At 40.8% G+C, this 17,869-nt stretch overlaps 1 protein-coding gene across 4 annotated transcripts; it reads left to right on the forward strand.

Moving 5' to 3' along the window:
- On the forward strand, positions 1-12,810 carry AKAP5 (A-kinase anchoring protein 5). 4 transcript variants are annotated; one of them, XM_025443584.3, is made up of 3 exons: positions 1-139; positions 3,725-3,833; positions 6,991-12,810. In XM_025443584.3, exon 3 carries the CDS (start codon positions 7,258-7,260, stop codon positions 8,542-8,544), a length of 1,287 nt encoding a protein of 428 aa, XP_025299369.1. In that variant the 5' UTR covers positions 1-139; positions 3,725-3,833; positions 6,991-7,257; the 3' UTR covers positions 8,545-12,810. The 4 variants fall into 4 exon arrangements, with proteins under 4 accessions (XP_025299369.1, XP_035576106.1, XP_025299370.1 ...); XM_035720213.2 differs by lacking the exons at positions 1-139; positions 3,725-3,833 and adding an exon at positions 4,679-4,804; XM_025443585.2 differs by lacking the exons at positions 1-139; positions 3,725-3,833 and adding an exon at positions 4,905-5,151.
- Positions 12,811-17,869: the final 5,059 nt, after the last annotated feature.

The following is a 17,869-nucleotide window of genomic DNA, read 5'->3' on the forward strand; positions in this document are numbered from 1 at the left end:
TGGATGTTTAAATATAAATTCTAGCATTCACAGACTGCTGCAGTATCTCTGCTATCCTGTGAGCCCATTTGTCGGCAGAGCCCGGGACCAAAGAAGCAAGTTGCAAGATGTACTTTATGACACTGTTGTGTTTAAAGGGGTAAATGGCACATGCTTGCAGATTTCTGGGAGGACACATCATCAGGGGATCTCCTGATGGGGTTGAAGGGGGAAGTAGGGTATAGAGAATGTGCCTTTTTATCATATACCTTTCTATATTGTTTTTTTTTTTTTTTTTTTAACCGGAGAAAGTATTGCTTATACAAGTTTTTGTCCTGAACTTCCTTGGAATTCCATTTCTGTCATAGCTTTAGCTCCATTTATTTTTTGTTCTCAGGAAGGATGGTCATAAAGCACTAACTGTAGGTAAACCTTACCTGCTCTGTTGGATCAGCAAATATTTATTGAGCTGTGCCTGGGCTCCACCCCTCCCTCCAGAATGTTTTTTTTTCCCTGAAATGTTTTCCCTTCTCTTCTTGTTCTTTAGCTTCTGTCTCTCTTTCTCTCCTATTCTTTGTTTCCTCTTCCCCCTTGTCTTCCTACATTGGATCCTTCCAGAAGATGCTGCATCCCCACTGATGCCAGTGTAAACACTACTGGTATCAGTGGAGCAGTATTTTTCCCCATGTCCTTGGTTCTATTATATTTAATTCCCTAGATTCACCTCAGTGTTGCAATACAGTTTGCCATCCAAAGAAGTGATGGCGGTGCTGTGGGGGCATATGGCAAAGGAGTCCCAAGTGCAGAGCCCCAGCTTCACCATGTTTTGTGCTGTGCCTGGCACATTGTACACAATGATGTCAGTTCCTGTTCCAAAGCATCATGCGGGCCCAGTCTACACAGAGTTCACTGTTTCTCATGTTTTTGTAAATGTCCTGTAAGACCTCATCTGGAATGGGACTTGCGGGGAATTTATTTTATAAATAAGGGAAGAAAGCAGTCTATGGTCAGACATGGTGACTTAAAGATCATCTTAAAGCATTCAGGCTTCCTAGTATCCCCAAAAGCCATGTGGGCTTACATCTTTAAGACTGATAAGGAATAGTGAATACAATTGGTGGGAGAGGGTGACTGGAGTTTTATAAACCATATAATAAGTGATGCAAATTGTTTTTACTAGATACTGCTTGGAATGAATAGACTATCACTAATGCAAGAATTTCCCTAAGTAGGAGTAAAATAGGTCTTCAGTAAAAATTCAAATGGTACAAGTTGCTTTTTCCATCGGGCATTATATCTTGGAGATCTTACTACATGAGCAGTTTGAGATTCACCTTGTTTCTTATGGCTGTGTAGTATTTAAACCATCCTCTGTCAATGGGCACTTAACATTGTTTCATGGTTTTTGCTATTACAAATGAGAGAGCACTGAATATTCTCTTATATATCAGTGCAGTTTGTGTAGAAGCATCTGTTGGATAAAAAATTAGGAATGGAATTGCTTAAAAATGACCTTTAGCTTCAAAATGAGAGGTAGCCTTTGGCTAGAAATAGGTAGAGATAAATCATAGTGAAACAAATTTGTAAATTAGGTTTCAATCTCCATTTTACAGAAAGGCAAATTCCAGAATTGCACTGCTGTTGCCTACCAGATGAGCTTGTTAAAGTCCTCTGACTCCAAAGCTTTTGCTGTTTACCAACATTCTGCATGTCAGAGCTGTTCCTAGAAGCCAGCCCCTGCCAAGTGGCACAGAAATGGACCTCCCCTTAATGACAGGTGGAAAGCTCTGCCCATTTCACTTCCCTCCAGAAGGAAGGGATGATAACAGGTGACAGGAGCAGAGGGAAAAAATAAAGAGGTTAGGAACGCTGCTGAGCGATTATTGATACCATGGGTTTTGTGGAACTGATTCTTCAATCTGTGATTAAGAAGTGTGATAGAGAGGCACCTGGCTGACTCTGTTGGTGGAGCATGTGACTCTTGGTCTCAGGGTTAGGAGTTTGAGCCCCATGGTGGAAGTAGAGATTACTTAAAAAAAATAAAAGTGTGATGAAGAGATGGCATGAAGGATTAAAAAAATAACTGCAGGCTAACTGAAGACATGAATTCAAGACCTACAGAAACAGTAGTGCTTGGGGTACATATTAGTATGTATTGCCGAGCAAGGTCCAGTGCCTTTACCTTGGGGGTAGGAGCCCTTAGAGATCACTGGCCTCCCTATTGCCATTCTTAACCCTTCTCTGGGCCACCAATGCTTTCCCTCCCCATTATTTTTAATGTTACTGATAAACAGATTGAGCTCTCTATTCTGCACTTCAGAGGCTGTTGCCATGCGGTGAAGATATATATATATACTCTTAATTCAGAAGAGGCAGCATTTGTGTGCTGCCAAGTAAAGCAGATTACAACAGAACCACTGTTTGTGTTCACTGGTACAATCCTGATGGTGCCTAGGAACATCAAAATACCAGAAAACGAGCCACAAGTTCATTTAATGCTGTACCAGAGAAGGGGATGGAGGGCTTATTCCCAGAAGGTTTCTAAAATATAAGAATTATTACTAAGGAGTTATAAATCATTTTTGGTAGCTACAGGCCCAGGCCATGGGTGTATGAGACCAGGATGGGAGAAATCCCATGATCAGTTGAGATTAGTTAAACATGCAAGTTATTCTACTGGCACAGTGTGTCTGGTGATATTAACAAGATAAGCTGTAGGTAGGATAATTTCTCATCAGATTAGGGAAATATATTTATAGCCTGTTTCTCATTATATAATCAAAAGCTACTAATGGAGTAGCAGACAATAATATGGGTAATAGCTTACTGTCATTTAAGTGAGTTCAGGGATGACAGGTTTCTTTCATGCATGAAGTACTGGATACATTTCTTAAAACTCAGATGTGGCATCCAATTCTAGTCATACCCTAAGGAAAAATCACAGTGCAGTATTTCATTTATAGTACTATATTCTTTGTGAGTGAGTGTGTGTCGCTGCGTGTGGTGGAGGTTGGCAATGAGTTGAAATATACCTTAAAGAAATCTTCCCTTCAAACCCAAAATCAGTTTACCTCTTAGCTCTTCATCGCCCTTCTGTTCCCTTTCATTAGTCCTTTTAAAAAAAAAAGGCGGAATAAGATCTACTAGTCTATTATCTTAATCTGTTCATTTTCTCATTTCCAACTCCTGCCTAAGAGAGCTGTTCTACCCCTGTCTTCATCTGGATAAGCTCATCTTATTTTTGCCTGAAATTATTGCAAACTCCAAGATCTAGTAGATTTGGAAAAACCTGGATCTCAGTGAGTGATAGCATCTCAATTAGTCATGAGTGGCATGGGTTTCTTTTGGCTTACTTAAAGTTCGCAAGTGTCAGTAAGCAGGGTGAGCAAACCATCTGGGCATATAAATGACATTTTCACAGACTGTGGTGTTTGCTGACCACACAAAGATAGACTGAATTAATTACAACTTAGGCAGATGCTTAGGGATTTCCGTTTTACAACTCTGGTCTCTGACTTTACCTGTATGTTTAAGACCCTGACAGCTTAGATTCAGCTTTGCTATTGTGTCCTAATGGTTCTTCCTTAAATCTCAGAGCTACAGAATCTCACAAAGGTAAAATATATTCCTGGAAAAACATCCAAAAGCAAATAACTGAGATTTGCTTCCCCAAAGGTCATGATCCTACCAAAGAAAGGAGGTAAGTACAAATGCTTTGCAGTAATTCTTTGCTCCGCCTTAATAGGTTGTTCGTCCGGATGGTGTGCCTGGGAGGGCTCAAGGAGGAGCCAACTGTGCAACCTCAGCCTCAACCTCCGGGGGACCTCAGAGCGGGAACTCCCAGGAAGGCCCTGGTATGTAATGTTGACCCGGAAGCATGCCACCTGAGCCCTCAGCCACACTTTGGTTAATGAAACCGATGGGTTATGTGTAGAAATAAATGCTTACGGTGCTTTTCACTGTGGCTAGCAGCTTGTTTAGATAAAGCTCAGAAAATGTATGAAAATACACAACCTAGCCGTCCAGGCAGGCCGGAGGATCGATGTTGCCTGTGCCCTTTGCTCTGGTTGGGGCTGGAATTGTGAGGAGAGCCCACCTCCTGTTTCCCACCCCCCACCCCACCCCACCCCGCTTAGTGGAGAGGGAGAAGACTAAGCAGACACTGGCAATGCGTCAGGTGCAGAAGGTGGGTGGGGCTGCGGTCCTGCCCCCTCTGACCTCCGCGCACAGGCCGCAGCGCCCTGTGAGAGTATCTGTCCCCGCACCATAAGGACATCCAGAGCCACTCCTGGGAAAGTTTCTGTTTCCATTTCTATATGCAATTTTCTCCCCGAACGAGCTTTCACTCTGCACAGGTTTTAACCATGCTTTTAAAATGCATGTGTCGTGTCTAAATATTGGGCGTGTTGGAGGGAAAGAGGGCCCACAATTCAAAGCCAGGTTTTGCTATTCTCCGTCTCCGTATGCGGACCCCCCGCCCCGGCTGCCAGCGCTCCCGTGGGGCGGTCCGCGCGCGGGGCGGGGGCGGGGGGCGGGAGTGCCCGGGGCGCCCCCTCGCCGCGGGGCCGGCCGCTCGCAGGCAGCGCCCCGCCCCGGGCACTCCCGCCCCCGCCCCCCGCCCCCCGCGCCCCGCCCCGCCCCGCGCGCCTCCGAGCCGCGGGCTGTGGCTCCCCGCGCGCTGGGCAGGGGGCGCCGCGGGCTGCGGTCCCGCCGCGGAGGGCTGCTCGCTGCGGTGCGACGGGCTCCCTGGGCGCCCGGCCTCGCGAGCGGCCCCCGCCCCCCCCGCCCTCGGCAGCAGGGTCTCCGGGGCCCCCGGCGCCCGCGGGTAAGCGAGGGAGGACGGCGGGGGGCGGGCGCGGGGGGCGGGGATGCCCGCGGGGCGCCCGCAGTCCCGGCCGGGGGTGAGGACCGGGCGGGTACGGCTCCTCCTCCCCGCCTTGAGGACTGTGGTTGGGGCTCCCGGCGCTGGAGTGGTGCAGCTCGCCGCGGCCCGAAGCGGGGCTCCCCGCCCTGCGTCCTCGGCCCCGCGCTCCGCCGGGGGAGACCCGGAGCTGCCCCCGCGCTTCGGCCGCAATGACAGCGGGGCCTCCCGGTTACCGCGGCGATGACCGCACCTGCGGGTGAGGAGGACCCTTTACACGCCAACACCCTGCAAAGTCTTTACGTCCGCAGGTTGTATTTTCCCCTTTACGGGGGGGTGGAGGGGTGGGGGTGCTAGGTGTTCGTTCGGCTATTTGTTTTATTTCTACCGTGATAGACATTCAGAAGGGAGCTGCTCAGGCTGTTGTCTTTGGGCGATCCAGGTTAACTTCGGGTGGTGCCGGCCCAAACGTGATCTGATTTCAGTATTTCTGCTGTACAGCCTCTGGTTGGCAGGGACTCAGGTGCTGAGAACTCCGAGGCGGGAGAAGACCCAGAGCCAGCTGTGATAGCTCTGGTTCTAGAGCTTATGAACGCCTTACACGAGGCGGGACGCTGTGCAATGTTCCTATGTGAGCTCCCCCGCTGTTCTAGGAGGACTTTGTCCTTCTGTCAGGGGCACAGAGTATGTAACTCCCAACCCAAAGGAATATTTACTTAGATTGTAAACTGATTTTCAGAGCTCCAGTTGCTTCTGTGGTTCATACAGTCAAGAGCTACCCAAAGAAACCTTCAGGGCTGAAGGATTTACACAAAAACGTTAGAGTCCCCTTGCTTATTGTAGGACCTCCAGCAACAAAAATTAATACAGCTTCTGTTAGATCACCGCCTCACATCTGTGTTCATTGCTGCTGTCATACTGTTCTGTGGATTAATTTTATGTTTATATATATATATCTAATCAGTTTGCCAGTTGCTGGCTTATCCATTATATTTGGCTTTCAAATTAGTTCCAAAGCCAAGAACAAAAGATAAAGAATTTCAAAAGCTTGATTTTAAAATAGCAAGAATTCGGTCTAATGTTGGTTCAATTAGGAGTTGATGGGCTGCATTATGGTTAAATATTTAATAATTAAATTTTTGACTAGTGAATCTAGTGCAGATTAGTATCTCTGAACGATTCATTTTTCTGATAAAACTCTGATGCCCACTTTCAGAGCATGGGCTTCAGAAACAGGCAATTTGATTGAATCCGATTTCTGTTACCTACTAGCTGTGTAATCTCAGGCAATTTGCTTAATCTCTATGCCTCAGTTTCTTCCTCTGTAAATAGTGATACCACCGCCTACTCATTTTGTAGTGTTGTGGGGAAGATTAGAGATGTATGTAAAAGTGCTTCGCATTTCTTAATGCATAGGAGTTGCTCAATATACATCAGCTATTATTATCATTCACTCTTACTGACCTTCAACTATGTGCTCATTATGGAAAATATTTGAACAGTCTATGCTTACGGAAAAAAAATTTCAAAATTATACAACTAAATTTAAGAGGGGAGAATGACAGTGATGTTAAATTTCCCAGCGTATGTATGAAAAGTAGCACCTCTCTGATGGAACACACATTTTTAGAACAGAAACCTTATGGTATAATGGAAAGAACACTGGAGAGTCAGTCTTCAGTTCTAACTCTGGCTATGACCTTATCTAACTGTATGGCTTTAGGCACTCCAGCTACCCACTCTGGAGCTCAGCTGCTTCATCTGGCTGGACTCGAATGATCTCTAAGATCCTTTGTGGCTGCAGAATTCTTTATTGCATGTAATAAAAATCACCCTAGCTTGCTTACCGCCTTGCTCTGTTTTGTTATGGTCGTTTGTTAACTTGAATCTGAGTCATAAACATCCATAAAGATAGCACAGTGAAAGAACTGATAATCAGATTTGCAAATAATCCAAGTTGAAGTTTAAACAAAGAGAACAAAGCAAAATAGATTCACATTGAGATCTTTTTGATATTTTTTATTCTGTAGTCAGTAGGTTATTAGATGGCAAGCGTGCCTGATAGCATCATATATATTCAACTGAAATCTTTCTATAGAAAACAGTTGGCTGATGGCAAAATAAAATACCACTCTCTTTTCTCTCATCAGGTTGATCCTTAAAAAAAAAAAAAATCTATCCAGTAAAGGGCTTTCATGAAGAAATTAAAGAGAGAAATTACAAGTAAGAGAAAAACTAGGAATTATACGCTGGAGAAACCACCACCTAAAATAACTGTATGGAGTAAGACACAAAGAGTGAATACATCTGAAAGAATTTTTACTTACTATGATATTTTCTGCCCATTTTTTCATCGTAAAGACTGCTAAGGAAGAGAGAATATAGTTTTCTAGAGAAAGAACGAGTGTAATGTAAAAATGGAGACCACAGTTTCTGAAATTCAAGTTGAAAGCAAGGATGAGAAGAGACCAACAGAAGTTAGTCCTCAAGATGAGAGGCAAGAGGAAAGAGCATCAGTGCTTTGCTTCAAGAGAAGAAAGAAAGCAACCAAAGCAATGAAGCCCAAGGCTAGCTCTGAAGCTGCTGGGGCAACAATGAAGTGTCCACCAGAAGCAGAAGCTTCCGATCAGCCACAGCCCCCAGGGGGTGCCTGGGCCTCAATCAAACGTCTTGTAACACGCAGGAAAAGGTCAGAATCTTCAAAGCAGCAAAAGCTCTTTGAGGCTAAAGTACAACCTGAAATCAGTGCTGAGGATGCTGATCTTTCTAAGAAAAAGGCAAAATCCGGACTTAAGATTCCTTGCATAAAATTCTCAAAAGGAGAGAAAAGAAGTAATCATTCCAAAATTATAGAAGACTCAGACTGCAGCATCAGAGTCCAGGGAGAGGCAGAACATTTGGATACAAAAGCTGCAGCCCAATCAGATGACCAGGCAACAAAGACCAAGTTGCCCCAGGATGTAAGTAAAGACGTCTCACGGAAAGGAGGTGATGAGATCTGTGAACCAAAGGTGAGCAACAGCACAACTACACCTGGAGAAAAAGTGATTTCAGTAGAACTTGGGTTAGATACCAGGCATTCTGCTGTTCACCCAGGAACTCTAATCCTTGAAGGAGATACTGAAACGATTGAGGAAAAACAGAGTGTTCAACCCCCACAAGCAAGCGCACTTGAAACTTCAGAAACAGAACAGCCACCAGTGGTTTCCGATGTTCTTCCCTCACCTACAATCCCAGATCAGCAAATTGTGGAAGAAGCTAGAAGCAATATCCTAGAAAGTGAACCAAATTGGGAAGAGCACGAAAGTAGAGAAGTTGTAGCCGAGGAGAGTGAGCCTAAAGATACTGAACTGAGCCAGGAATCTGAGCTGAGAGAAAATGAGGTCACTGCAGAGAAACCCAAACCAGAAGAAAGCAAAAGAATGGAGCCAATTGCTATTATTATTACAGACACTGAAATCAGTGAATTTGATGTTAAGAAATCTAAAAATGTCCCTAAGCAATTCTTAATTTCTATTGAAAATGAGCAAGTAGGGGTTTTTGCTAATGATAGTGGTTTTGAGGGTAGAACTTCAGAACAGTATGAAACACTCTTAATAGAAACAGCTTCTTCTCTTGTTAAGAATGCCATCCAATTGTCTATAGAACAGCTGGTTAATGAAATGGCCTCTGATGATAATAAAATGAACAATCTTCTACAGTGACTTAATTTCCAGATGATGAGAGGAAAAGAAAAAAGGCTTAATGCTAATTATTATACATATTTGTGGCATTTCTTAATCAGTTACAAATGAGAGGTTTATCATCTGTGGAACTTAAAGGTACAGTTCCAGCCCAAAAATGCTAAAGAATTAAGTTTATAAAACTCTCCTACTACTGAAATGCAGTCACTTCTGGATTAGAGGAAGTCAATACAGATTACGATGGAAGTGACATACAGGGAGTTGCTAAAATGACATGTGGAAGTTGGGGTGCTTGGGGGAAGGAAGCTGTATTTATTGAGCATTTATGATATACCAGAAACTCTTTAATATTATCTGATGTCAAAAGCCCGGTTTTCTTTTGATAGTTCAATCCTGTATATAGGTTAACATCACATTCGATTTTCAAAGCTTTTTTTTTTTTTTTACAGTGCACTTTTATGTTTAAAATGGTGAATAAGGTGAGCTATTTTTGTGAATGTGTGATTTACAGTTGTTACACTCATAGGCAGTAGTCTTACCTCAAAAAAAAAATTGCCTTTTCCTAATTTCAGCAGAATGTGCATATTTGAATTAAACATGAGTTTTTCTAGTCTTGCTTAAATACCATACAAAAGCCATTCACAATTTATTTCAAATAATTACCAAGTGCAAAGGTGTGGAAATAGGCAGTGCATTTTCTCTCTCCATCTTTCTTCTGCCTCAAACCTGTCTAAATCTATTTCTACATGGGGTCATCTGCTGAAAAGTTAAAAACAAAACTGAAAAAACTAAACAACAGCAACAGCAAAAACAAGAAGAGTGAAATACTGTTTCTCATCCAGGAGAAGCAAACTGCCCGAGTAACAAATTATCACAGATAACATAGGATTCATCTTGCAGGATTGCTTCTCTAGAGACCAAAATTTTCCACCTCTCCTCAAGGAGGGAATTCACAGCCAGCCCAGCAGTAAAAGTCCTAGGAAATCATAATAACTTAGTGCAAATATTACTCATTTTTTAAAAAGAATGAGCCAAGTTCATAGTTGCATAAAAAGTGAAACATTATTGCTAAAGCACATTATATTTTAATGTCAGTATTCTCTCATTGTGCCTATGTGTCAGGAGACACCAGTAACAAACATTTTACATGTATTTTGAAAATTAACTTTTTCATCAGTATTTTCAATCCAGCTAATCCCTTACCAAAAAAAAAAAAAAAATGAACTTAATATAACAATGAGAAGGGCTTATTTGCATTTTATCTGGTCATTTAAATCATCAATCTCATCAATAGTTACCTTTTTTTTGAAAAAAGTAATTCCATTTCAATATTTCCTTGTGTGAAATGGCCATAATACTACAACACACTTCCCTACCTCACAGGTAAAGATCCAAATCGTATAGTCCACACTGTCTAAACTGAGGGACAATGCTGCTCTTACAGTATATGAAGTATAGAGCTTTCCACTTGAGTTGCAAGATATTTATTAAAGAGTATTTGTACATACTTGGAGAAAAGAGTGTACATTAGATGACTGTAAATGATCTGGTGACTTCTTACATTTTTTACGGATTATGTATAGAAAGTATATGCTAATTTGTCCTATAGAACCTTCTTTGTTTCTTGCTGTGAGTAAGTGCATCTTGAGACCTTTGGCAGAAAAACTTAATCTGACTTTGGAACCGAACCAAATAATGGATATGATTAGCAAGATTCTTTGCTAAAGTGCAAAATTATTCCCCCAGACTTTTCTACCTTCATGCCTATAAACTTGGGAGGATAAACCCACAAAAATCCTTCAATTTAGCAACACAAAAGTGGATTTTCAAAACATATGACCCAAGAAATGAATTTTAGTTGTACAATATTTAAACATTAAAAAAAGACTGCTAAGTCATTCTCCCTAAAAATACTCTTAATTCACTATATGTGGTGCTAATGGACTTGGATGGCTACCAGCAAATATCATATCATATATAAAAGTGAACAATTTTTTAAAAGCTGATCAAAGTTGGTGCATTTTACAGTGTTTTAAGGAATCCTATCTTCATTTATTGCAAGAATGACTCAAGCCAATACACTTGCATTGTAAGTTTTTTAGTAATCTCTCATGAATGAAAACAAAGTATAGCACTTATCAGTGATTAAAATATTTTGGAAGGATTAGGCATATTTGGAAGTTTTAAAAACAGATATGAGATAAATATGTGTAATTAATTATTTTTGTTAAGAAAACAACTCTCTCTAGTCCTGGGTTTCTACTTTTTTTTCCACTATGGTTTGATATATATTTTTGGTTAGAATGTATTGTAATTGACTGTTTTTGTGATAAAATGTGTACTCTACTTGCATTCATTCCTAACTGGTTCCTTCTTAATCTTTTCTATTGAGAATATCTGGTGGATTAAATAAATAGGATTCCAGTCTCAAAAAGGAATCCAGAAATTAATTGGTCTCAATCTGAGTATACCTGCCACATGGCCAAATCCTATTAAAGTGAACTCTAAGGTGATCTAAATTGTTTTGTTATAGAAATAAGCAGGAATCAGATAACTTGGAAGCCTCTTATAAAATACGTTTCATTTCGATAATATTTATTTTAAGCAATTGGACCTTATATGCAAGGCATTAAATGAATATAAATAGGTCCCTATTCAGTTCCTACCCATTTGACATAATTAAAATGATCATTTAAAAGGTAATTTAGTAATACCACATTAATTTTCATTTAAATTTGCTGTGATAAATGCTGCCCTTTGAACTCAATTTACAAGGTGGGTTGCTTTATTGGATACTTGTTAATTTTTTCAGCATATTATCTTCTTCCTTTTAAGAGTCAAGTATTATTCACTTTGCTTTACAACCCAGTGAATATGAAAACCCTCTTCTATTTTATGGAGCACTATTCACTTAACATTTTCTCAAAGTACTTTATAGGATATAAAAATAGTACTGGGTAACATTTAAGTAAAGGTAGCAGAAAACAAAAGAACTTTCAAACAGAAATCATGTTCCCTGCCACCTCCTCCACCTCAAAGAATAATAAGCATGTGGCACAAATGGAATTCTTCAGAAAAGCTGCCTGCATAATTTTCTTTCAAGGTAATGCATTTGACAGTACGAAGTTTGTAATGGTCTTAATTAATGGTCCACTATTTAGTGGAATCAAAGAAACTGATTTATTTCTGAGAGATCATCTTATTTCACCAGTGTCTGTAAAAAGCCTTACTGCTTAAGGTTGTTAAAGATACCGGGTATGGGAGGGCACCAGTCAAATCTGGCTTCTGCATGCAATCCAGAGTTAACTTCATAAATGTTTAACTTCAAGTTGCCTTATTTTTTATAGTTAAAGAGTTAATTTGCAGGGAGGGGGGTGGTTTGCAGCAGAATTTTTAAAATAATTGCTAGGCTTTAGAATCCCATTGTTTGGAAAAATCCTTTTAATGTCAACTTGATGCAGATCTATAGAGTCTTCTAATTTTATCTGATACTCAATACATCAGGGGTTGATTTTTCTGCCTGCCATTTCTATATTTTTTAAAAGTCGTTGTTTATGGTTTCAGGTTCTTTAGGTTCAAATTCCTATGATGTTTTATCATGTAACATAAGGTTTCTTATACAGAATTCAAAATTTTAATAGTACATTTTGTGGTACAGTTTTGAAAAAAAATTCTTGTAATCCTTATTTAGTTACAAAAATCAAACAGAAGGAAGCTACATAAAATTTAGATGTCCTGATTAAATTCAGTTTGATTCAACATGTGTTGAGTATAACATATGCCCAACAATGTTTGTAAAGGAGACAGGCTTCCAGCCCTCCAAGAGCTCAAGCTAGGGAACAGCAACCAGAGGAACTGGGACAGTGATTAAGGCAAAGAGCCATAGGCAGTGCAGGATCATAGTGCCATAGAAGGGAGAATAAAGAGAGAGTGGTTAATTTGTCCATTGTGGGGAGGTGGGCAGTTTGAAAGCATCCAAATGCAGAGCAATTTGAAAGCATTGTTTCTAAATAGTTAAGCAGTTATGTTCATTATGATTTGTGAACAGGTGCAGAAAAAAAGCCTGCATAATGTTACATATTTATAGTAGTTCTTTGTCTGTAAAAATGTTAAGTGGATGAGCTATTATGAAAGTAAAAATTCCATTTTGTAATTTCTCATTAAAGTTAGTACTATATGACTGGATCAGATGCTAATATTTAAGAAATACTCTGTAGAAAAAGGCTTCAACTGAATTAATATATGTATGACTCAATATAGAATAAATATCGTAGTGGCTCATGTTTATTTTATTTATGTAAATCTTTTAAGAGAAAGGTGGCATATTTCCTAAAAGTATAAAGATCACACTGATGAAACTGTTGAGTTAGCACTACCAAAGATTTCTGCTCTGCTGATTGGGTGTTAGACTTTACAATGACATGCCTAGAAGAGCGCACTTCCAGCAAAGAAAAACACAAATATCTTGAATTCAATTTCAGTGAAATGTCTATCCACCTACAGGGCATTTCTGACTTTGATGCCATCTATAAATTTGACAGAAGTGTACTTGTTTTCATCATCTCTTGCTATACTCATTAGTTGTCTTTTCTACATTATATTAACCTATCAATTGTTAGTAATTTTTTTTTAAGATTTTATTTATTTGACACAGAGAGAGAGAGCAGGTCCCCACTGAGCAGAGCCTGACTTGGGGCTCCATCCCAGGACCCTTGGATCATGACCTGAGCCAAAGGCAGATACTTAACTGACAGAGCCAACCCGGGGCCCTGAATTATTTTCAATATTTTTGGCTCTCCAGATAACTAAACAATCTTGATGTGAAAATGCTTAAATTATTCAGATGTTGGGCAGCCCGTGTGGCTCAGGGGTTTAGCGCTGCCTTCAGCCCAGGGCCTGATCTTGGAGACCCAGGATCGATGTCAGGCTCCCTACATGGAGCTTCTCTCTCTCTCTCTCTCTCTCATGAATAAATAAATAAAATCTTAAAAAACTATTCAGATGTTGCCTGCTAAAGCTGAGTGTTTCAAAAGTTCTATGTTTATGAAGACACTGATTTTATTCCCCTAACATTGACAACCTTGTTTTTCCTTAAGCACAGCACAATGGCAATACAAAAGAATGTACTTTCCAAATCTTGGGACCAATTTAAAGTTGATAGTGTCATAGTGTCTGGGGTGCCTGGCTGGCTCAGTCAGCAGAGCATGTGGCTTTTGATCTCAGGGTTGTGAGTTTGTGCCCCATGTTGGGTGTGGAGATAAAAAAGAAAATAAAGTAGATAGTGTCCTAAAACTAAAACTTCTTCCAAAGCAAAATGTCTTCCTAATGTACAAACCCTGTGCATAAGATTATTTAATATTTCAAATTTTGCAGAATTTTAAAGTTCTTATTAAATCACATCTTTCTAATATAGAAGAAAGATAACACTACATTTTGCAAAACTTGTCCTCATAGGCAATTCTGCTAATCCTTTAGATCTACCATTACTGCTGAAGTCTGGAGTCCCTGACCCCTTTTTGCATGCCTACTTTTTCTCCAAAAGCTTGAAAACACCAGGGGTTAAGTTTCTGAGCTTTGGAAAGCATGAGAACAGACAGTCCCCAACTTACGATGTTCAACTAATAATTTTTTGGCTTTATGATCATGTGAAAGCAATATGCATTCAGTAGAAACTGTACCCGGGATTTTGGATTTTGATATTTCCCAGACTAACACTATGTGGCACAATACTCTGTCATAGTGCTGGACAACAGCAGCTGCAGCCCACGCTCAACCATGTGATCACGAGGGTCAGTAACCGATACACTTACAACCCATACAACCGTTCTGTATTTCACTTTAAGTACAGTAGTCAATAAATTACATGAAATGGTCAATACTTTATCATAAAGTAGGATTTGTGTTAGATGATCTTTCCCCAAATAGGCTAATGTAAGTGTTCTATGTTTAAAGTAGCTGTGCTCTAAGTGGTGATGTTTGGTGGGTTAAGTGTATTAAATGCATTTTCAACTTGTATTTTCAATTTACGATGGGTCTATAAGGACATAACCCCATCACAAATGGAGGAAGATTATATGTGTTTGTACCTGGCAACACTACACATCCGCAGAAATTCCTCAGCAAAGGTGGGCACAGGTGCCACAAACAATTAGGGAAAACCTGGGTAAGTGGAGGATGGTGTGGTGGGCCCCGGCCTAGAAAAATCCCAAACTGAAAACTGTCTCTGTAAATTCCAACTCATAACAGCAGTGGTAGCAGCATTCAGCAGTTTCTGTACATTAGCAAGACAAGATGCACTTTTCCTATGACTCATTTTGTAGCTAAACTCAAGACTTTCAGCCTCGATTTTTATTACAGTGCAATTATGGGGTAGAAATTCAGCCTTTCACAGCTATACTTGTGGCCATAAAACCCAGACCTTCCACTTCTGCACTCCTGGAAATGGGGAGCACAGGGTGACACAAAAGCAGATGAAATTATTTGTATACTTGTACTCGAAGCTTTTATTCCCAAATCCTTACTGTGACATCTACTTTCAGGGCACAGGAAGGTGGAGTCAGTCTGGCTACAAGTGGGTCTCTGGACCACATCTATGATCAGTAAGTCACCACTAATGCAGCTACAAGCACACTCCAATCCATCAAATACCCTCATACATAAATTACAGTGCAGAGGTTCCATGTAGAGCAGCTATTTGTGGCATTAAAAACCTGGGATATTGCCCCCATTTAAATACATCATCCAAAACCAGAGTATTTCCATCCTCTTGATCAGAACTAGTTAGAACTGCCCTTGTTCTCTGGGTAAGGCTGAGATGTACGGAATGCCAAGACAGTTGGTCACCACTCAATTCAAGTGAAAAAAAGTCCAGCTGACTTTCTGATCTTTTATGCGGATGTGCCACAAACAGCCTTATCAGCAGTTCAGTGAACTGCTTAGAATTATCTTTTTAGTTTTATGGGTTTCTTCTACACCCTTAATGTCTGGCTGATGTGTTTTTTCTGACCTGTGGAGGTTTAATAGTGAATGATAATCATTATGGTTCGGTAAACTCTAAAACGTATTTATATCTAGCTGATCTTAACCTTTTTTTTTTTCATTAAGGTATCATTTATATACAGTAAAATCCACCCTGTTATGTGCACAGGTCTACAGATTTTGACAGACACATATAGCTGTGTCATCTAGGGAGTATTTTTTTTTTTCTTATTCTGATTTCATAATTCTCTACACCACATGTGTATTTTAATTTCCTGGCTGTATCAGTGAGAACTGCTACCTGCTGCAGAAATTCAAAATAAGGGCTTCTTAAACCCAACATTTAAACCAGGAAGAATATTCAAGGGTGCCTCGCACATCTGCGCAAAGTGCACAGCCCGACGGCAGGAGAAGCCAGCATGTGGGGAGTGGCGCCCCCTAGTGTTTCCTGTGCATAATCTGCATGGCCATCCGTGGCCGCTCTGAATATAGCCACCAGTTTGAGGGATCTTCAAAACTGTGGTGGTGTTAACAGTGAAACAGGAGATGTTTAAAATAAAAAAAGGAGGCTTCCATTTATATGCCTTTCCTCCCACACTTTAAAAGACTGTGATGGAAAGAGAAGACAGGAACCACTAAGCTTTATAGCACCAGACTTTGCACATATGTGAAAGAAGGGCAATGTTGCAAAATGAGAACTGGTCTGGTAAAAAAACAACAACAAAAAAACCAACAATAAGAAAACAACTTGGAGACTGCTGAAATCTCTGGTCTGCATCTTATTTTTCTTAAATATGTATTTATTTTAGAGCACTCACGTGCCTGGGGGTGGGGGAAGGGGCAAAAAGAAGGAGAGAGAATCTCAAGACTTCCCCCTATGCGGAGAGCCACCATGGAGCTTGATCTCAGGGCGCTGAGGTCATGACCTGAGCCAAAATCAAGAGCCAGACAGACACTCAACTGACTGAGCCACCCAGGTGCCCCTCTGGTCTGCATTTTATTTATTTTTCTTTTTTAGATTTTTTTATTTACTTATAGACACAAAGAGAGGCAGAGACACAGGCAGAGGGAGAAGCAGGCTCCATGCAGAGAGCCTGACGTGGGACTCGATCCAGGGTCTCCAGGATCACACCCTGGGCTGCAGGCGGCGCTAAACTGCTGCGCCACTGGGGTTGCCCTCTGGTCTGCATTTTAAAACCTTTTCTCTTGCCTTTGCAAATGTTACATCCTCCTTCTAAAGAACCACCATAGGTTCTTTAGATGTTCCTCCCTACAAGGCACTTAGAACAAATGCCAGTTACCAAAAAAAAATTTAATTAGATATTTCCCTACATATGGTTTGAACTAAGTACCATATGGCTCCCACTACAGAAAAATGTGGCAAAACTGAATTCACAAGACCTCATTCTGCTAGGGCCTATTTAGTCCACACAAGTCTAACATGGACCTTCCAGAAATTTAGACCAAACAAGCAGTAACAAATACAGCTGATGAGGGCCTCCTTCTCATGCTTCCTTCCCACAAAGCCTCTTTCCCAGTCCACAGGAGAGCAAAGACCAATTCAGTTGTGCAGATCACCTTTCTCAGAGTACTACTATTCCTTCAGATTTTGACATTAAAGGACACCATAGTCTTCTAATAGTTTAAGGGAAGATATTTCTATTATCTTGATACAATATCACCAAGTTGTTTCAATGAAAAAAGTTTTAACACTGTATAAACAATGGATGATAATTTATGTGAGAGAAGGTGGGATCATTCTCTAAATTGGCTACTCAGCTATAAAATGAATTTAAGAGAAGATTTAGCGATTAGCTACAAAGTTCTAGAGTAATAATATTGCAAGCAGAAATGATGGGCGGGGAAAGGCACACCACATTCACTTAGAACTGAAAGGCAAGAAGAGTTGCAGGCAAAAGAACTCTATTTAAATCTCAGCTTACTGGATCCCTGGGTGGTGCAGCGGTTTAGCGCCTGCCTTTGGTTGGCCCAGGGCGCGATCCTGGAGACCCGGGATCGAATCCCACCGGGTCGCGCTCCCGGTGCGTGGAGCCTGCTTCTCCCTCTGCCTCTCTCTCTCTGTGACTATCATTAAAAAATAAAAAAATAAAAAAATAAATCTCAGCTTACTCAGAAAATGGAACTACTTGGAAGGAAGTGAGGGTAGAAAAGTATAAAGAACATCAACAACCAGCTTAGAGGCACCTGGCTGCTCAGACGGAGAGCACGCGACTCTGCATCTCCGTGTCACAAGTTTGAGCCCTGCCTTGGGTGTGGAGATTACTTAAAACAAATAACCCATCAGCTTAGAAAGTCAGTTTTTGAACTACAGTTGAAAAAGAAATTCCAGAAAATAATATAGAGGTCA

The sequence above is a fragment of the Canis lupus genome, chromosome 8 (assembly GCF_003254725.2).
Source record: "Canis lupus dingo isolate Sandy chromosome 8, ASM325472v2, whole genome shotgun sequence".
Taxonomy (NCBI): domain Eukaryota; kingdom Metazoa; phylum Chordata; class Mammalia; order Carnivora; family Canidae; genus Canis; species Canis lupus.

Excerpts from the sequence above, each read along its gene's own strand:
- AKAP5 (XM_025443584.3), top strand. The coding sequence starts at position 7,258 with ATGGAGACCACAGTTTCTGAAATTCAAGTTGAAAGCAAGGATGAGAAG.